This window comes from Nymphaea colorata, chromosome 2, assembly GCF_008831285.2.
Source record: "Nymphaea colorata isolate Beijing-Zhang1983 chromosome 2, ASM883128v2, whole genome shotgun sequence".
Lineage (NCBI taxonomy): Eukaryota > Viridiplantae > Streptophyta > Magnoliopsida > Nymphaeales > Nymphaeaceae > Nymphaea > Nymphaea colorata.
In genome coordinates this window covers 25,872,497-25,894,810 of record NC_045139.1, presented here as the reverse complement: position 1 = coordinate 25,894,810, position 22,314 = coordinate 25,872,497, and the positions used below count along the sequence as shown (strand labels likewise).

At 37.0% G+C, this 22,314-nt stretch overlaps 1 protein-coding gene across 1 annotated transcript; it reads left to right on the top strand.

The window, feature by feature from the left end:
• Positions 1 to 8,012: 8,012 nt before the first annotated feature.
• Positions 8,013 to 20,311, top strand: LOC116248467 (eukaryotic initiation factor 4A-3). The gene is made up of 8 exons (XM_031621265.2): positions 8,013 to 8,428; positions 15,089 to 15,329; positions 15,434 to 15,514; positions 16,277 to 16,384; positions 16,504 to 16,623; positions 16,796 to 16,963; positions 17,231 to 17,317; positions 19,887 to 20,311. The coding sequence occupies exons 1-8, from the start codon at positions 8,112 to 8,114 to the stop codon at positions 19,998 to 20,000; spliced, it is 1,236 nt and encodes a 411-aa protein (XP_031477125.1). The 5' UTR covers positions 8,013 to 8,111; the 3' UTR covers positions 20,001 to 20,311.
• Positions 20,312 to 22,314: the final 2,003 nt, after the last annotated feature.

Sequence of the window (22,314 nt, the reverse complement as noted above, 5' to 3'; positions counted from 1 at the left end):
GGATTGGGTTCAATCGGTCGCTGACGTGTTCTACTGAGTGGTTTAAGCTCAAAAACACATTTTTGGTATGAAGATGAGACATGAAACAAAGGAGAGGTTTGTGCACATATGCATGGCACTCGATAGCATTAAATATTGTCGTTTTGATCTCAGCTTTAGATTTTGAGTTTGAAATGCTCAATTTGGATCTAGACTTGGTTTTGGATCTAATTTGGATGGGGGAGATGGATTTTGGATTTGAATTTCACGTCTAAAGTTGGATTTTGAATTTGAATTTTGTGTTTGGGTTCAGACAAGAGTTTAGAGATTCATTTTGAATCGAATTGTTGTGAATTCATTTTGGGTCTAGGATTGGGCTTAGAATCTAAAATTTAAATCCAAATAACTGAAAATTTCGTTTGGGTAAAGATAAAATACAGTCTTTTTTGAAAAATTTGGGGTGATAACAGTCATGAAATCAAAAAACAAAAAATGACAAAGAGGCAAAAACTTATAGAGGTCTGGTAGTTTGCCCACCACATCCTCTTTTCTCTCTTCACACCCAACTACCATCATGGTGAGGAGGTTTTGTTGATATTTATTATTTTGAGTTGATCAGATCCTTAATTTTAAGATTTATTTTTGTTACACTCATGTCAAGTTTACAATACCAAATTTTCTATTGTACTCGATTATGACTTCCTTCTTTAGGGTAATACTTTCAATCAACCTTCATCATTGGTTGCGAATTTCCTTGATTCTTGCCCATCTTTCTTATCTCTTGTTTCACAAGCTCTAAAGCTAGAAAATTACAGAAAAGCATTTATAGTTGAAAAAAACTTGTTCTTATAAATCAAAGATCCATTTGATTTTGAATCAAGGGTAAGATCATAAGCTAGAGTGGCATGTACTGAGTAAAAACTTGAGAGAAAGGGAAGGGAAGAGGAGCCAAGACTCAGCCATATTAGCTTCAAAGACAGCAATCCTCAACCCAAATCAATATTCTTCAATACCATTAGGATAGAACTACTAGAATCAAACCGAAGATGTGGTTAATAGATACCGCAAAATCTGACTTGTTGTGCTATCTATCACTTGGTGAGAGAGAGAGAGATGGCACAGTTTATAAAGTATAAGTGATTTGACCTAGTGTGAATGACCATATTATATAAGAGCACTGATTATTTTAATTATATGTAGCGAGTCTATTTAGGAGATCAAATATCCCTAAACGAGAAAAGTAAGGGCACTTCCTTTGATACAAACATGGAAAGTAAAAAAAAAAAAAACTTAGCTTGTGAATGGTTGAGGTCCAGCATGCATAGACCGTGTGGATTCCAGTTAGTTGAGACCAAACTTACCATGCCTATGGTGGAAACGTACTTTTCAATATGTCACATGTAACTATGCTGCATTTACTAATTGTTTCATATAACTAACCACAACCATTAACCTTAGGATATATTGTTGTCAATCATTTAAATTATTAATGCAAGGATTATTAGAAAAGCAACCGAACCACACTATGAAGGATTCAAGCTAGAGAATTGCAAAAGAGCTTCTACTAGTTGAACATGTTGTTGGTATTATTTATTTTATTATGACATTTTACATGACTAGGAGGGAGGAAATGATTCATTATTACATAGTCAGCAGGTGCTAGCTCTTTAGCTTAGTTTCCATTTTACATTTGATAGTTCCAAGTTTAAGAGTTCATATTCTCGAAATCACAATGCATTTGGCAATAAGAAGAATAGACCTTTCTTGTGTTATCTTTTGATGGCTAACATTCTTACTCGGTTGACACCTTTCTTACTCACAAGTTCATTGATAGATAAGCTATCCAGAGCTCTTACTAAAATTGATTTTGTTTCACTTTGCAGTTGGCTTCCATTTTATGTTTCATAAGTTTTAATTTCATTTAAGATTAAGAAAACTGATGTCATCGCCAAATCTAATTTTAGTTCCAATTTAATATGACATTTAGAGGATGTGAAGGCCACTGGCTCATGCATGTGATGCTTTGCCAAGTTAGAATCTATGAGACTATTTAAATAACTTGCTTATGTAAGAATAGATCAGCCATTTGTCTCCAGTCACTATGCATCAGGAATAAAGCACATAGTTCATGGGCTACATAATTTTTTATCTATTGAAATATGTAATGTGTCCTCAAAATTGGGCATATGGTGGGAAGCAATTTTTTAAGCTTGTATAAGTTTATTCAGCTCACTTGCCACATAATTTATTCTTCATTTTTAGGTAGAATGATATACTCAAGTATTACTTCATGCTTTTGCTAATACTTCATAAACTATACAGGAAAGGAAATATTGCGAAGATGGACAAGGACCTCAATCACGTCTCTAACAAGCAAGTAATGGATACATGATGGTTTTAAACCACTCAGGATTGAGAATATTGTCATATGCTCATGGGTTTAAGGATATCTTGTTCACTGCCATGTTCTATAGATTATTTAGCAATTGTGGATTCTTAGGGAGTCCACCATTTGATGACCTCTCTAAGGCTTTCAAGCATAAGGACCAGACATGTTGGTTAATGTCCTTCAGACTTTATCATATCACATTTAAAAGTGTTGTTTGTCTCTTAGTAGTTCATTGGCTGTTAAACATGTGATAAGCCACCCATGACTTTACTCTTGCAGCATTTTTTTTTCATGAATATATCAATCACCCACTACCATGTTCTTAAAATTAGAGATACTTAATAGCTTGTTCAAAAATGTGTTGCTTGGTTACATCCTTGAAGGAATAACATAGAGCTTAGACTTTCATAGTAGATACAGGTGCCAATTATGCCATTTTAGAGAAGGTATTGTAGAAACATTATTATAATTGTATATTGTTCAAATCAATTTATATTATAAAAATATTTGATCTTATATTCATCTACGATCCCTATTTGCCACAGAGAATAACTATTCTTGAGATAAAAGATAATCATGGTTTTGATGGAACTTGTCCCTATAGTTGATAGAAGGAGATGCAATAAGTTCCAACAATGAAGAACGAAACCATTCTCAACAAAGCGTAGAAGAGATTATGGTAGTTGTGACTTTGTTTCCAACTATCAAAAGACCAAGTCTTTGAAACTTGACAAGCCACTAAGTTACTATAGTCTATGGGAAAATAAGTACAATGTAATGATTTGATTGCTGAATCATGTTAATTTATATGATCAATTGAGACCTAATTCCTTGATTTGTGTTTAATTAGTCTCTCTCTCTCTCTCTCTCTCTCTCTCTCTCTCTCTCTCTCTCTCTCTCTCTCTCTCTCTCTCTCTCTCTCTCTCTCTCTCTCTCTCTCTCGTTATATTTATAAATGTTGTTTGGAAAGAAAAAATATGGCTCAAGACATGAACTCTGACGAAAAGCTTTAGCCAAAATGGCATTAGCCAAAGACGTCTGTGACGTTTTTACAATGGCTACAAACCACAACTACAAACTTGTAGCCATAATTATTCCTGGTTCAGCCATGATTGTAGTTGTGTCTGGAATATATTTTCTTCTTGTGCCAGCTGAATTTGAGTCTCCTCAAACTCATCTTATCTTAGTTGAATTTGGTAAACTATGTCAAGCCAGGTCATGTTAAAGTAAAGTTCTAAATCTGAAGCCCCTCAACTTGGTTGTAACTTGATCAAGTGTATACACTCATGATCATAATTAAAATTTGTCGTTATGGCAAGATTTTTTTACACATTATATTTTGTAGATTTTCTTCTATAGACTTTTTTAGAATTTTCCGTTTTGTTAGCTTGAAAGCCATTTATTGCTTGAAATGTATTTATTTGTCAGCTTAATGTTGAAAAATTATTTTAGCTTCACAGTTCAAAAAAGAAGAAAGATGTTGCCATTCTATTTGTACAAACAACATCTATGCATTTTTTAGGATACTTCCAAAAAATTATTCAAATACTAAAAAGCATTCAATGATGTATGCATCCTCCTATCTGCACTCTTTCTATGTGCATGAAGAGAAGATCTTAGCTTCAACATTTTAGGTCACAAGTCCCCCCCCCTCTCTCTCTCACACACATCCACCCCTGTATCCATCTGGTTAGAAAGTTGCCAGAAATGGGTTTTTGGCCCCTCCCCATTTGGCAGCATGTATGAGGTGCTGGGGAAGGTTTATTTATCTCTTTTTCAATATTTGAAGAATAAACATCTAAGATGGATATGGCTCAAGTTTCAATAGTTTCTCATGTTGGATTGGTCTTAGTTGTGTTTAGGATATGTCTTATTCATTCAATTGTTGTCACCCATGTTTAGTTTATACAGTTTATTTACATCTACTAAGTAAGCAAATGTCTTAGCTCTACAAGTATTACTTTAGTTCGTTCTAAAATCCAATGTATCAGGTTGACTATTGGAGCTTTTGCGCTAATCAAAATCTTTAAAATTGTCAACTGCTAAAAAACAATGATTATGAGATATTACTCAAGAAGTTTAATTATTGAAAAGATAGATGCAATAAATTTTGCATGAATAAGTTAAATTATTGAAGTCTCTTTATGATAGTTGAGTGTATAAGTAGTTTGAGTCTATAACTAAAAAGACAAAACACTTTTTTCCATATCTCAAACACAATTTGTATTTTTTAGTATATGGAGAAGTGCAAGTGAAGAATAAGTAAACACAAAATAATATTTTAAATGCATGGCAAGATAAACAAATAACATAGTACTATGAAAACAATCTTAGATCTCATCTTCAAGGGGAAAATTAAATGCTTCTTTCCCTATGCTTGATTAGAACCCTTTTAAATCTTGCTACCATGTAATTATACCTTCAAGAAAACTTAGTTGAATTTATCATATATCTAGTCGACCTTATTTGCAACATGTAAGAACTAGGAAGACATCACTCCCATGTTGTGGATGAGATAAACATATATTAGATACTATGTCAACAATGATAGAGTCAAACACAAATGAGCCAAATTTAGATCAACAAACGTGAATAGTCAAATTCAAATCAAATTAGGATGACACAATTGCAAAATTGAAACCTTGAATTTAAATCGATAAATCTTCTTCCTTTTCTCCTAATTCCTGAATATGCTATTGTGCGGTGACCATATCATGAGAAAACATGGTGGATTTCAATTGAAATTTCTATCCAATTTTATTGTATATGATCTCAACGAAAGAAAAATTAGTTTTTATATTTTTTATAGTAGTTGGCCCAAGTTGGTATTCGTGTTTTACTATTATAATATATCTTTTGTATTGTGTCATGTGTATAGAAAGCTTTAGAGGCATATTCAAATTAAATTATAAATAGCAAGACAAAAAACACCAAAATAGCAAGTTCAAATTTTTAATAAATTTGGTCTAAACAAAGAACACTAAAATTGCAAAAGCATATAATGCTCACTTACATCATTGACTTGCTATCTTAGTTTAACGACAAAATTATTCCACTTTTTGTGTGTCTTGGTCAGGTTTTCCAGTTCTTTCAAAATTATTCCACTTTTGGTGTGTCTTGGTCAGGTTTCCAGTTCTTTCTCGACCTAATAAGTGTTGAAATGTATTTAACCTTGATCATGTATTCATAGCAACCCATAGATAAAGTGTGACTTTTCACTTGTCTATGCTTTGTCCTTGCATGAGGCATTGGATTCTTTGTTAGATCAAAAACACTTTGACTGTTACTAAAAAGAACATTGCTACCTTAGTGTTTGCCAAACTCTTTCAAGAAAATTTTTAATCAAACCATATCTTGAGTTGCTTCTATGCTAGAAATGTACTTTACTTTATTTATTTGTAGCTAAGAAAATTTTTAATCAAACCATATCTTGTGTTGCTTCTATGCTCCTCCATGATTTGGTAAACCCGGTTGTTGTGCAATGCCTTTTTGCTAAGTGATAATTTCAGCAATGCTCATGTTCAGTTTTTGTATAGGGAGTCCATCTCCTCCTTCCTTGTTGGCTCTCACTTGATAGAATGCTTCACATGAATTGTTTTATCAAAACACTTTGATTCACAACATCTATCAACAATAAATAATGTAAAGAAATGGAATACTTATGAATAGGCTTTGGAACCTTACTTGATTTTTGCAACTGTAATTCAAGCTTTGCTAGAATCTGGATCAGTACATATTCTCAAGATTGCCTTGACTTCCTCTGTACGCATTCCTTCTCAATTCTTGCAATTTGTTTCATTGAGCTTTTTGAAGCACTAGTAGTCCTATCCTTATAGAATGCCATTTCATTTCATACGACATCATTTTGTCATATGATCTTTCTATTTTTTACCATCCTAGACATGATGTGGTAGTCACTATCTTTTTATAGCACATTCCTTATCCAATGCAATAGTATTTCTTGGACTTCAAATCTAACTTATTCATCATCAGAGTTAATATGCACATAAGAAATACGATAAAGATTTTGGTGTAAAAGTTTTACCTCATTTTCTATCAAAAAATCTTCAAATATTCTGTTGTTGAAAGGAACAAAGGGTCCATGGTTGATCAAACAAGAATATTAATAGCATTGGCCAAAAACACTTAGGAAGATCTACATGTAATCTCATCTTCCTAGCTCCCTCAATTTGGGTCTTATTTATGCGTTCAAAAAACCTCATGTTATCATGGTTTTCTTGTGATGGATTTCTCCATTCAAATTCAGCCCACAACTTCATAGAGGCCTTTAAATTTCTTGCTATCGTACTTACCACCATTATGACATCTCAGACATCTAATTTTTTGACTTATCTACTTTTCAACTTCAGCCTTCAACATCTATAAGTAGTGAACAAATGAAAGCAAGAAAGAAGCAGAATTAGACTTCCTTTTGGGAAAATATTTCCTTTGTCAACTTTGATTTCAGAAAATAACTCATAGTTTTTTAGCACAGGGATTGTTAAAGGTGACAGAATAGCTAGAGTGATCCTTTAACGAGCCATCTGGCAATAATAATACAATGTTACTGTTGCATGAATCCCAAAAAATAGTGCACACTTTTGGAATATTGTACCACATTGTTCCATAAATCTACCCTACTTTTTGAGCAGATTCATGAGACAATAATTGTATGTTACAGCCCCTAAGGGAAAAAATAAGGGCTAGACCCCAAATGTCGGTATGTACTACCTTTAGGTTCTTCTCCTTGGGTGATCTCCCAAATAAAGAGAAGGTGACCTTTCTCCACTTTTTGAAGATGCAATTTTGACAAAGTTTGACTTCTACATAATTCAAATTAGATAATTTTCTTTTTTGACATTATAATATTCATCCTTTTCACTCATATATCCAAGTCTATAGTGCCACAACAACAAATCAACATTAGACCCTGTGATAGTCACTATGTCTTTCCTACTTGCAATCACATACAATGTCCCTAACATGTTAGCTCATGTATTCATCATTGCACATTTGGTTATTTTTTCAGCACCCACCAACAAATCTAGCAACTTACCCTTGATTGTCAAGTTGATAAACAAAGATCAGTTTTTTTCCTTAAACTTGGAACATGTCAGACATTCCACTCCAATTACTCATTTGATATAATGTCACCTTTCCCCAACATGTCCAAAAGTTCATCATCAGCAATATAAGCCTCTTCAACACTTCGAATAATGTAGTTCTGCATTATCTCTTTGCAAGTTGTGGATTTAAAATATGCTCTAGAATCCAAGATCCAGAAATCTATGAGGCTATGTATGCTCAACATGAGAGCACCATGCATCTCCTCCATGGGAACATATGCGACCTCTTTTTCCTGCTTTTGATTATTATTCTAATTCTTCCTCTCCAGTGGTAACCTATTTTAACGCAATTCCAACAATCATCTCTATGGATTTAGACTGACTTCTTATCATGGATTTAGACTTATTATAATCTTGACTACCCCAATTAGTTCTTTGAGTTCAATATTCAAAGCAACACCAAAAGTATTAACCGTGATGTTCTCCAACGAGTGCTGTCCGTACGTCCCATACTTTATGGATAACTTGACGGGCCAGTCAAACACGGCGTGGAAATAGTGAAATACAACGAAAAGAGGTGTCCTGAAAATTTTCTTCGATTCTCACAGATATAGGCTTCTGCAAACCTTTCCTGTTCGTCTCCTCTCTCTCTCCTGAGTTTCGGCGGTCTGCCCCAAATGGCTGCTGCTACGGCTCCGGGTGGTTCAGTGGTTCCAAGGAACCGACAGAGAGGGACGATGGACGACGAGAACCTCATCTTCGAGACGAGCCCCGGTGTGGAGGCTATATCGAGCTTCGACCAGATGGGCATCCGGGACGACCTGCTCCGCGGCATCTATGCCTACGGCTTCGAGAAGCCATCCGCCATACAGCAGAGGGCCGTCATGCCCATCATTAGCGGACGAGACGTCATTGCCCAGGCTCAATCCGGCACCGGCAAGACATCCATGATCGCCCTCGCCGTCTGCCAAATGGTCGACACCACCTCCCGCGAGTATGTCCCGCCTTCTTCATATGTTTTCCTTTCTTCTTCTTTGTTGTTATGGCAATTTCGTTTTTTTTTCTGTTTTTCTCCTTCTATATCGTCGATCGATTGGCACGGGAAAGTTGCTCTCTATTTCCTGGGCTTTGCTTATCTAGTAGCCTTGGGGTTCTCAAATTAGGGTTTTTCTTTTCCCTTGCTCTATTAATGGTGAGTTTATTGGTGGAAGTTGTCGATGGCACCAACACGGAACCTGCTTGTTTCTCCGCTCTACATATCTATATGCTAACAAATAGGGTTTGGGATTTCTACAAATTCTCCTATTCATTAGTTTGGTGTGCGTATAGCGGGAAGAAAAGAAGTTCATAGACATGCTTTCAGTGTGTTTTACCTCTGCGAGACGCATCCCGCGTCATGGGGTCGGCACTCACAGTATAACTAAGGCTAGGTGGGTTGAAGCTAAGATGATACTTGTACTGAAATCACCTATCAATTGAGGCGAGCTCCGTGGTTACGGAACTGTGGTCGACGCTGTAGGTGTGCTTCATTACTATTGAAATGCAGAAAGCTGGTATGCTTTTGGTATTTTCTATACGCTAATTTACTTAAGAAGGTACATTGCTCCTGGGGTGCTGATATTAGCAGTTGCCCTTGATTTGGGCGTTACTCTGACTGCATGAGGTTTATTGTTAGTTCATTCGGGTGAAGAAGGTTAGTGTCGACTGATCGTTAGGCATATGTATTTTTTTTGTATCCCCCAAAATTTGGGTATGGAACCAAGTAGGATATAAATTAGTCAGCTAAAAGGTCGTGATGCAGCAAGATATGGGCTGCATAGGTGGTTGTTTCCAATTTCTCGCCAAACAAACGATGGCTTTTGGCATGAAAGAAGTCCCTTGTTTCCCTTCATGTTGAGGCGGATGGATAGAAGATGAGACTGTTTTTGGGCTAAACATTTCAGTAACATTAAATGGAGAGAGGTCAGGAGCCCTGCCATGCCCCAACAAAGTGGGGTAAAAATTTTCACTAAAAGGGATTTTTAAATTTCTCTGTGTCAGAAAACACTCTGAAGAGCATGTGATGCCCTGAAAAATTTATTTGAGATGAGAACACAAGTGGTGTGCAACATCCCCCCAGAAAAGGTAGGACCCCTCTTGCCTAGGCCAGCATTTCTTCCTTCATTTTAACATCAAACGGAAATACATAAGGTAAAATTCAGTGATGGGCCATTGTACTTCAAAAATGATTTTACTGATGTAAAATTATTCTGCCTATCAAAAAGACTCTTAAAATCAGTATTCTCTATGTAAATGAGATTAGGTAAAGTTACAGGAAGCATGAAAACTTAGCACCTATCATAGAGGGGTTAATTTCACCTATATCTGTATCTCGTATTTATAGCAACTAACGCCTCTCACCTTCTTTTCACTGCTTTGTATGGAAATAAGGACTCTGGTACACCAAGTTCTTGGAGTACAATCATCAGTTAAATGTTAGTAAAGTTCACATCTCAGTAAATTTTACCTCCATATTTTTTATTGTTAAATGGTGGAAAAAAGTTGGTTTGAAGGGGTCTGACTATTTTTTCAACCCTGGCTATGTCAGATAGGTATGGTACGGGTACGAGGAAGCATTTTAAAAATTTTAGTATGGTGATATGGCAAAATTTATAAATTCAAAAAAATTCATACGTACAATCTCATAAAAAAAAAATTATGTGGAAGACATAAATAGACTTTAAGTTAAAAAACATAAATACTGTAACAAAAACAAGCAAGATAAATATAATAGAATGACGTATTTATGTTGCATAATAGGCAGAACTTTAGGGCATAACAGTTGACACTTAACAACATAACGAGATTATGCAAAAATAAACAGCAATGGCATAAGCAAGAGGGTAAATTGGCAGGATTGGAAGCATAACCAAAGCAAGAGGGCAAACAAGCATAACTTATGTAAAATTAACGATATTTACAGTTTTACACAAGCATAACCTAAAAAACAGGGCAAATCAGCAAGTTTTGAAGACCGACAGATGATTATGTTGAATGGCAGCAGTGGCAAATGATTATGCAGTGGCAGATGATTATCCAAAACGGCAGCAGTAGATCTTGAAGAACAGGTGCAGGGAAGATTTGGAAAAACAGCACTAAGACAAAAACTTTTAAAAATTAGTCAAATGAAAAAATAGAAAAAAATAACTTATGCCGCTGGTGAAGACTGCCACCACTGACCTGCGAAGCTCCCTATTGCTGCTGACCATGACCTTCTGCTGTGGAGCTGTGGTATGCTGAAGATGAAAAATAGGTCGAAAGAGAAAGAGGCATCTGGTACTTTGAATATTAAATAAATTGGTTTGGATCAGTTCCGACCTACCTTACTGTACCCGCGTGCCCGTTCTGCCATACCGGCATACTGGTACGGGTACGCGACCCTATCAGGTATACCACTGTGACATAGGTCCCTGCCCCTTGGATGATGTACACCTTTGTGTTTCATCTTGAATAAAATTTTCAGGGCATCAAATGCTTCTTAAGCTGCATATATTTCATCCTATTCCTGTAATATGTGAAATGGGCTTCCTTTTACTGAAACCAACTACTGAATGGCACTAAAAATAAACTCAGATATACCCCTGGATAACTATCTCTTGCATTTGTTTGATTGCTTATACTTTTTTCTTTTTCTAACCTGAAATAAATGATCAAGAGCCCTTAACTGTCAAACCTTCTATAATTGCTTGTTTTGAAGGACACATAGAAGATAGCATGTAATTTTTTTTTACTACTATGGACTTCATATAAATATTTGAAAGAATGAAAAAGCACAAATGAATAAATGGTGTGTAGATGTTAAAATAACTGCTAATAAAGTTTGTCTAAATCTATGTTGTCAAGGTGCCAAGGTGCTGCTTGGGCGCCAGAGAGCGCCTAGGCAAAAAGGGCGACTGTTTTTTTTTTTATAAATTTTTTAGTTATGTTTATCATTACATAATAAAGTTAATGTACTTACTGACTGAACTGTAAGCTTCTATTTCAGGTGTGCCATCACCAATCAGTGACACAGACACACCTAGGCAAAAAAGTAAACATGAAAACTGTTCTGTTTTGTTCTAATTGAATGATTACACTTTGTATGTAAAGTCAAAAAGTAAAACATGAAAAACTGTTCTTCTCCTGTTTACATAACAGACTTACAGTACATTTCCAGCTTGTTTACATACTGGAAAACTGATCTGTTCTGTTCTAGCTGATGCCTTAGTTTGATGCACAAAAGAAGACGTGTCATTCTTGTTTACATACTGGACACAATGCTTGCTTGCATTTCTTATAGACTATTTCATTTGAATGATTTCAAACAAAATTCGTATCAAATTAGTACACATAATATACATTACAACAGATCGTACATATAACATATAATATACTTTATAACAGATTGTACAAATCAATACATATTATACATTATAGCAGATTCAACTGCAGATGGAACCCCTTTAAAAATTGCTTCATATTGTACTAATATATGTATACAACACATTAATATACAATATGCATTATTTCTGACTGTACATATAATGTACATTATAACACACAATATATACAATAAAACCACAGGCAGGTACATACCTTTCGATGGACTAGGTGTGCTGGCACCTAGTTGAGCCTAGGTGCCAGCACCACACCCATCGCCTAAGTGATGGACTTAGGAGATGGGCATGGACTGGCGTGTAGTCCACGCCTAGGCGACACCTTAACAACATAGGCCTAAATTGAATAAAATTACAAATGATGTAGAAAGAAAATTGACAGTTATAACCTATGTAGTAAAAAATGCTAGGTGATGTTGTGGTCTAGGTCGTCAACCTTCCTTAAGGCTTACATGGGCCAATGTGCCTGATGCTCTTGAAAAATAAACGGAAAGGAAGACAACAATGATATGGTATGGTTGCATAAAAGCAGAGAAACGTGTCTCGTATGTAATGTGCATAATGAATATGGATTAAGTAAATTTAAGTAAAGTGTAACAACTGAGAGAAGATATGATTGATCAAAAAATTGAGAGGGAGAAAACTGAAGTGATTACTGGGAAACACTCAAACATAAATGAGAAGGGGTAGGAGGATGCCTCCTCTCCTGCCAGCAGCTTCCTTTCAGCCCTCCACTCACTGTTTACTGGTGGGTCAATGTGGAGGCTGCCAATGGTGGGTGAAGTGTCCACCTCCCTCCTAAAAAAAAAAAATTTGGAAAGGAGGAAGTCAGATGCCTTCTCCTTGTTGTTGGTTTGTTGGCAGGCTCCCCTTGCCATTCCGTTGCAGGTGGATGGTCCACCAGCAGCGGGAGCCTACCAATGAAGTGACGGTGAAGGGGGAGGCATCCTCATTTTTTCAGAAAGGGAAAGGAGGAGGCAAATGGCTTGCCCTTTGCCAACGATCATTGTTGGGCTTCTGCCACCCTTTGTCATCAGCGGACGTGTCCCTCCTTCTCTTTTTACTATCAAATGGGGGGTTGGATGCCTCCCCTTTCCCATTGATGAACAGCAGGCTTCCACTGCCCATGCTGGTGACACTAGCATCGGGTGGCAGAAACCGATTGTTCATCGACTGGAGAGGGGGAGGCATCCACCTACCCTGTTTGTTGGTGAGGGGAAGTGTCATTGGCCTCCCCTTCGTCACCGATGCTTTTTTCTTTTTTTTTTAATAAAAATAGTAAGGATTGTCCATTTGGACAGCCCAAGACAGTCGATGGATGTATCAATTGTGTAGGCAGGGACAGTTTTGATATATATATATATATATATATATATATATATATATATATATAGGAAATGTGATTTTGTACGATGTTCAAAGTTCATCTTTGATATGACGTCTCAAGTTCAACACCATTCAATTCTTTTAAATCGGACAGTCACTTTTATTTTGAAAAAAACGAAAATCTCCCGCTCAACCCTCCCACTTGACGGAAGCCCAATTCGACCCAAGGCTCCTTCCATTCTCTCTTGCTCCTCCACCCTCCCCTTCAACTCTCTGGCATATTCCGGCTGGCGGCAGCCATTGGCATCGACGCCCAGGGAGATGCCCATCTGACAACCAAAGGCAGCTCTGCCCCCTCTATTAAAGGCCCTTTCAACCGACTCAAACCCCTCTCAATCTCCAACTCTTCCACCCTCCCACCTTCATATTTTTGGTAGAATCCGCCAGCTTACCATTGTCCCTCCGACAGCTCGAAGTGGGCCGACGGTGGGTAATATCATGTTGTCGGGCAGCTAACAAAGCATGACACTAGGCCTTATTTCCTGAAAGGGGAAAGAGGTTTCTGGAACAGCGAGGGAGTGTTAGTCAGACGTCGTTTGGTTGGCTGCCAAGTGCCAACAGTTGCTGTTGGTTGTTGGACGACATCTGGCCAAATGCCTACAGTCACTGGAATGTGCCGGATGTTGCCTGTTCGATTAGTTAAAGGTTTTTGACGGGGTGAGGGAGTGATATAGCTTGTTAGGGAAAAACAGCTGAATCAGGTGGCCGTTGGTTGTCAGATGGCATCTCTCTTAACACCGACATTGGTACCGGAGAAAACGGAGAAGAGTGAGGTGGGTGGGAGAGCAAGAGAGAGAGAGAGAAAGAAAAGGGTTTTGGGGAGAGGGGGGGGGGGGTTGGAGCAGTGAAAGAAAGCTGTCCGATTAACTAAATCAGACGGTGCTGGAGTGTCATACCGGGGACGACACTAAAGCTTCGTACAGAATCACATTTCCTATATATATATATGTGTGTGTGTGTGTGTGTGTCATTGTCACATCAAACATGTTTTATTAAAAAAAAAATGTTTAAAACTGGTCAGCTGTCAAAAGCGAAAAAAACACATTTAATTTGTGTTTTATTCCTGTCTTTTTGTGTTTTTTTTGTGTTTTTCTTTCCCCCCCTTTTTTTGCTTTTCTTTTTATGTTTTTCACTTTTTTTACATATGTTTAATTACTAGATTTTTGTTTTCACATTTTATTTTTAGTTTTTTACCGTTTTTTAAAAATTTGCCAAGATTTTCCTGAGAAAAACAATTTTGCCGTATGATACCTGAGAAAAAGCTTGCTGTTTATACCCAAAAATGATATTTGTGGCAATGGCGTGTATATATACACACAACAATAAGATGTTAAAGAAACAATCACATGTATTCATTGTTTATTAAAATATAAACTACTAAACAAAAATACCAAAAAGATATACAAAAATGAGTCCGCCATGTCCTCTACCTGCACCTGTGTCCAGCTGTGTTGACCAGGGTACGGGTGCTATTCTAGGAGTGCCTGTCCTGACATGGGGACTTGCTGTCCATTTGTCTCTGCGGAGGAGCTACCAACTAGCACCAGTAGGATGGTCTGGCTTTTGATGTACAAGGCCATAGAAATTGGCTAAACACCTCAGAAATGCATCTTTGGGACCACATTAGATGCCTTTGTCATTTTCATCATCTGCCATTATCTGAAAATTTGTGAAAAAGGAACAATAGGGTAAAATTTTACAGCAGTCATATATGCTAATCTCATATACTGTTTGCAGTGGCAGTTCAATAGTTGTATCTATGGTCGCATATTTGCTTGAAGATATCCACATTTTCCATGGGTGGTTTTTGCAACCTGTGACACTTCACATTTGATAACAATTATGTCTGACAGGGTTCAAGCTTTGATTTTATCACCTACAAGAGAACTTGCATCTCAGACTGAGAAAGTGATATTAGCTATTGGAGATTACATCAATGTGCAAGCACATGCTTGTATTGGAGGTAAAAGTCTTGGGGAAGACATCAGAAAGCTTGAATATGGAGTTCATGTTGTATCTGGGACGCCAGGCAGAGTTTGTGACATGATCAAGAGAAGAACATTGCGAACCAGGGCTATTAAATTGTTGATCCTTGTGAGCGCAAAACTTCTTGTTTCTCATTTGTTCATTTCTATATTTTATTTCTTTAATTTGTTAATGTTTAATGTTCTGATGATTGTTTATGATAATTGCGAAAGGATGAATCTGATGAGATGTTGAGCCGCGGGTTTAAAGATCAGATATATGATGTCTACAGATATCTGCCACCCGAGCTACAGGTAAGCAGGGAGAAATTAATTTATGAATCTTATTGTGCAGTTGCAGTTATGCTTTTCTTGATTTTTATGCCAATAAGTTTCTTGACGTGATTATCAAGTTATCACATTACTGTGTTCTTCATCAGAAGGATGGTATTCTTCATCAGAAGGATGGAAAGTCTCATGCAGATTGACACAATACCTTTTCCTTGTGTCATGTCCCATTTCCTCTTATCCCATATTAATCTATGCTGCTTTATGTAGACCAGTCTGTTACTTCATCTTTTACGTTTCTCCTTCTAAGGTTACCATTTGCATACCTGATAAATACTCTTGTTGGTGATATCACCTTTATCTTTGTGTTCATATTATCTGTTTGAAAGTGGGGCGGGTCTTCCTGTGATAAAGTATCTCCTTGTGTCAGTTATAATGCCTTTCAGATATCTGAACCTGATGAGTGAATTGGCAATTGGCGTATGTCTCTTCTTTTTTGCGCCTTCTGTCTTTTCCTTCTTCCATGTCTTCTTTCACATGTTAAAAGTTATATTCATGTGCTAGACCTGCCTCTTGGGTCTGGATCCCATTACCATTATCATCTAAATGTTTTTTTATGCAGATTTAGGTCATGATCTGAACTAAACCTGACCTGATTGCAATTCCAGTTTTAGTTAATTAGTTGCTTAAATTGCTGCTACTTACAACTAATTAGAAACAATTGATCTGATTGAGGTAGTCAGCTGAAGTCACCAAGTAACCCTGATGCATCATTTATTATGATGTTAGGTTGTCTTAATATCTGCAACAATGCCCAATGAAATTCTGGAGATGACCAGCAAGTTCATGACTGATCCGGTCCGTGTGCTTGTCAAGCGTGATGAGTTGACATTGGAGGTACATACATCATTCAACCCTGAAATGATTTTAAGAAAAGCATAATAAATGTTTCTTCTTACCTAGAGTAAGTTTTTTTTTTTTTGCAATATTGATCCTAAACCTTTTCTCTACCTCAGGGAATTAAACAATTCTTTGTTGCTGTTGAACGTGAAGAGTGGAAATTCGATACTCTTTGTGACCTATATGATACCCTTACAATCACTCAAGCTGTCATATTCTGCAACACGAAGCGAAAGGTAATCTTCTTTGTATTTTTTTTTTAAGCAATGCAACTATCATGGCATTTATCACTTTTCTTCTACTTCATCTGATGAGATGGCACAGCATTTCTATTCTCAGTGGTGCTTTCTGTTACTACTGAATATTCTGATCAAAGCTACAACATCGTTTAATGATTTTATCATGCAGGTAGATTGGTTAACAGAAAAGATGCGCAGCAACAATTTCACTGTGTCCTCAATGCATGGGGACATGCCTCAAAAGGAAAGAGATGCTATAATGTCAGAGTTCAGGTCAGGAACAACTCGTGTTCTGATTACAACAGATGTATGGGCTCGTGGACTTGATGTTCAGCAGGCAAGTTTCCCAGAAGTGTTAGTGGCTCTGAGGTCATATGTAAAACATCTTTTTGTGATGTCTGCTGCATCTGCTGCTGATGATGATAATAAAAGCAATTACGACAAATAATGTAGTATTGTACTGATTAAAAAAAAATAGACATCATACTACTCTTAACGACGAATCTGGTGCTTGATGATGATACATCTTTTTTTTTGTGTTAATGTTGATCACGCTAAATATGTGCTGGAAGTTTGTTGATCCATTGGCATTTTTTCTTATCAGGTCTCATTGGTAATTAATTATGACCTTCCCAATAATCGAGAACTTTACATCCATCGTATTGGTCGCTCAGGACGATTTGGCCGGAAGGTATGATTTCTGTGTGTCATTGTCTAAGCTCCATCGCAATGCTCTGTTTAGCTTATTGATATCATTGAAGTCTATGTTTAACATGTACTCAATTATTTGTGAGTGACAAATAGGAACACTAAATTACTGATTCGACAAATAGCAGTCTGAATAACCTTTTCACCAAGTCATGTGAGTGTGGGTATGGGTGCATATGTTGCAGTGCAGGTTCGGACGTGGCAATATAAAAGAATATGGGTATGCGGATATATATAAAAACATGGCAATGTCAAAAAATATGGGTATGGTGGATATATTATATCTATATATCATGTCTATGTCACATGGGTGTGGACTGTGGATGAAGGCGCAAGATGTGGGAAGTTCCAAATAGATTTGGGTGTGGGTGCAATGAGGCATTATATATATATAATCTGTTATATAAGTAATTAAAAAAAGGAAAAAAAGAGAAAAAAGAGTGGGGTGTGGTCAGTAGCATTTGACTTGGTCAGACCTAGTTGGGTGCAGTGTTGGGGCGAATCTGCACATGCACACGCATCAACGGGTGTCACGTCTGTGTCACTTAGATAGTGCATAGTCCGTGAAATTAAAGCAAGCAATTCATAAGTTCATGCATAATGCATTAAAAAACATAGTTCATAAGCTATGTCACACGGACTCTTCAAAAAAGGGGCCGCATCTGTGTCGACGCGATGCTGGTGCTGGTGCTGGTGCAGCTCCAACACACACCCCAACCGCATCCTTTCTTACGTAAGTTCAAAATATGTTCCATTCTTTTTTTTTCTTCTCCCTATACCTTTCTTTCTTTCTGTATATTAATAACAGTAAAAAAAAAAAAGCTGATCCAAAATATACCCAGTTAAGTCTTTCAGGGACATATCTCCTAATGGGCTTGGCTATCTGCAAAGTGAAACTGACTGAGCCTGATGTGACTTGATTGATTAAATGGCTAGGTTGGGCTGGGTAGCAGGTGTTTGGCATGGCCAGGTTTGGGCCGATGTTATCACCTTTGGGTCGGCCTACCCCTGACATCTTAACCAGTTGGGGGCTGGGCAGCCAACATGGGGTAGTTGGGCTGTCGGTTTTCTGTTTTAGGAGGGCCGGGCCACCTTTGCCAGCCCGATGCCCAGCCTTAGTTAGTTTGGTGCACTGTCATAAATATCACATCTTAATAAAAAAAGACGTGTTAAATATGCCAAAAATAAGTAATCCATATAAAACAGCAATAAGACTCTTTTTTTGTTAAAAACGCCAGAATATAAAAGACACGAATGCATTTTGTTCACGTTTTTTTCATATTTTTTATTAATTTCTGATTTGTTTTATTTTTATATAATTTTCAGGAGTTTTAAATTTTTATGTTTTTTTTTTTAAATTTGCTAAGATTTTCCCGAGATATATAACTTTGCTGTTTTATCCCTGAGAAATTTCTTGCTGTATAATACCTGTACACGATATATGTGACAATAGTCTGGTGTGCCTGTGTCTAAAAGTGGGCATACTGACACAGCTATGCCAACCATTCTTGCATAACCTGGTTGTGTAGCCTTTGTAAAATGTTAGTTGTCACTTAGGGAAGCTATTTGTAATCCTAAATGGTTTCTATGTGTAAATGTGGCTGTTCATTAGATAAGCCAATTGCAGCTCAGACTGTCTGAGCTTGGAATATTTAGCACGAGTACGGGTCTGGCTTAAGTTACATGGTGAGCATGAAAGGGTTTGAGTTTGGATTGTCTGGAAGCAAGATCCTTTTGTATATAATATTTTACTTTTACAAGGTGAATGATAGGCATAGGTATTGCACACACATAGCATGCTTTTCCTGTGGTAAAAATGAGAGATGCACCATTATACTTGTGGACATTGTCAACACCATAGCCGTTTATTATAGTTCTTCTTTCAAGTTTGTTCTGTACATTTCTGTTTTGCTTAAACTATATATACCTATGGTTCATGAAATATGTTAACTGAGTAAATATGAACATTACATGGACATACTATAATTCATCCAATCAACTTGGTTGATGGTTCGCAAGGTACCATGTGTAAAGCTGTTTTTTAAAAGGTGAATAGTAACATAGTACTTTGACTTTGAAAAAATGTTTTTCTAAATGACACCTTATGAATCATCAGTCAAGTTGATTAAATGATTCATAAATAAAAAATGTGAGGACTATGTAAAGTTGTAAACTGATTTATGGGTCATTGACCAATGCATTTGTTTGCCTTACATATATAGATTTATGAGTATATGCTAGAAATATGTGTACACACATGCACCAAACAAGTCCGTAAGTCTCAATTAAGAGAGGGCTGGATATTATTTGGTTTAGTGATATTCTTGTGTGCATTTGAACGTTGGATAATTCTGCAAGCCAGTTCTATCATGTTGTCCTCTTCTGAAGTCTTTTCCATTGCTATTGGCAACAATATTAGACCATGAACTAATATTCTTGAGCTTTGCTGAATTTCAATATGTTGCAGAAGTGAGATTGCCTTCAATTTTGTTTTTCTTTTGTACAAAATTACTTGGTTGGTTATATGAAACTGTAAAACTGGCTTATTGCAGGGTGTGGCCATCAACTTCGTTCGCAGTGATGACATAAGGATCTTGAGAGATATAGAACAATATTACAGTACACAAATAGATGAAATGCCAATGAATGTTGCTGATTTGATATGAATTCTGATTTGAGATGAACAAGGACAGGTCAGAAGAAACTCCCGGTCAGCATTTGTTAGCATATGTAGCTTGTAGAATTTTGTACAAGATCTGTTTGGGTTGTTAAACGAGCACTTGAACAAGGGCTTGATTTCTTTTTCCTATCTCACCTTATTTTTATTAAAATCCAGAGTCTGACTGAGGGAGCAGGTTTTGTTCAATGATTTGCAAGGGGAAATCAAACAGGTTGTGCATGCTTTGTATGGCTCAGTGTGGGTAGCTGATTTTGGTCTACCTTGTGCTTTATTTGAGAAACTTTCTTTTATTGCTTATGAAGTTGCGTCAACTAAGACAATACGACAATTGCCTTCCTGAGCTGTGGCATTATACGATTTAAAAAGGTCCAGTTGTGTGATGACACCTACTTAACATTTATCGTGAACTCAATGAACGTGAAAAATAGTTTAAAATTTTCTGAAAGGAATCTATAGTTTTGATGGTAATAGAACGTTCATGTATTTGCAAAACCACACTGGAATTGTTTCTCCAACTAGAGTGCATTTGTGTCATATCTAACTTTGAGTTATTTTATTGGTTGAAGTTTGATGTCGGTTAAACTTGCTCATTTATTTTCAGTACCTATCCCTTTCCCATTTCGTTAGTTTTTTTTGCGGTCTGCAACTTCTGCTTGTCTCAGTCTTAAGGAAGCAGTTAAGGGGATTTGGAGTACTACTTTTTCTGAGGACCAGCCTGCGTCAGTCCGACTCCTATGCCTGCCTTTGCTAAGAGATGGACCTTCTTGCATGGACACTTAACTAATCCTTTACTTAGAGGGGTGGAGATGTTATTGCTAATAAGACGGACCTCTGTTCCCGTTCACTTAAATTTGAAGACCTCATTTCCTATCCTCGTACCCTAATCAAAAGATCGGGGACTGTATCAATCAAAACATATTTTTGGATCATGCTTTTTGACGAAATTTGCGTGTTATCTTTTAAAAGTTAGAGCAATGGTGCATGTCTATTATGTTTCCTTCCCTCAGACACTGACAATGACATGATAAAGGGGCCGTGATGAATCTATTGTTGTTCTACTTGATTAAATGGCAAGAATGAGGTTGGTGTGAGTTTCTTGTAGATGTCAACTCAAGATATGATAAGGGACGAGTAAATCTCTTTTCTTACTAGTGCTAGGGTTTGTAAAGTTAACTTACTTAGCTCGTGTAATGCACTTACCCGAAGCCTCCTGATGACAGAAATGAAGGCACTTAATGTTTTGTTATGCATTAGTCATTAGTTACCCTTTTCTTTTTAACACTTGTTGCCTTTTCTATTCTCCAACGAAATTACTTTCTTTTCAAGGTGTACTGAAATATATCTGGAAACGGTAATGAAGATCGTGGGAGACCAATTTCTAGAAGAAAATGCTTGTGAGACTTGAAAAGCAGTTAGTATGTTAACTCGTAGGAAGGTGTGGCGATGTGGAAAGCCGATGGGGATATTGGTTGCATTTTGTGGCTGTGATTGCTGTATGTGGAGAATGAGTCGTAACTGCGGAGTGAAAGACGAATCTCCCCTCTTCCCTTCGTCTGCAGAGTTCTTCAGAGTTCAAGGCTGCGTTCTGTCAAAGTTAGGCGTACGCCCCGGCACTATACCTTCATAATCAAACGCAGACCAGCTAAGTATGCTTGTTGAGGAAGCAAAGTTACATTTTAACATAAAAAAGAAAAATTGATGTTGCGTTTTGAAATTTTGAGTCTTTGACTGCACAAGGAGTGATCTTTAGTTTAAAACCAAGGAATCCATTCTTGTTTAGTAAATTTGGATGGAGAACATAATATTATGCGAAAATCGGCCGTTTTAACTCCTGAAATTTCAAGATTAACAGTCTTAGCTACAGGATGATCTAAGAGCAGTTTTGTAAGTTTTGAATTAAAAAGGTCTCATTCCTACCAGTTAAAATTTCCAGAAAGAAGCTAAGAAAGTTGGATTTTCAAGCATAACTAGATGAAGTTATGAGCAGGAAACAGAGCATAGGTTGCGCATTTTAGGGGCCGGACTACTTTCGATCGAATACGTTTTGTTTACTAGTTCTGGGGCCCATCCAATTATTGCACACGTCAATTGTCCAGTATTCGACACTAGCGACGAGAGAGAGAGAGAGAAAGAGAGAGAATAAAATATCAACTTCTTGTATCTTCTCATTTAGCTTTGCTAGATATTCCGAACCAGAGGTGACCAGTGACCAGTGAAGCATATTCCACAACTTGCATTTGTATAGGTGGAATGTTCCTCCACAGAAGCCTATCTATCCTCTCATTCACAGATGAAGTAAT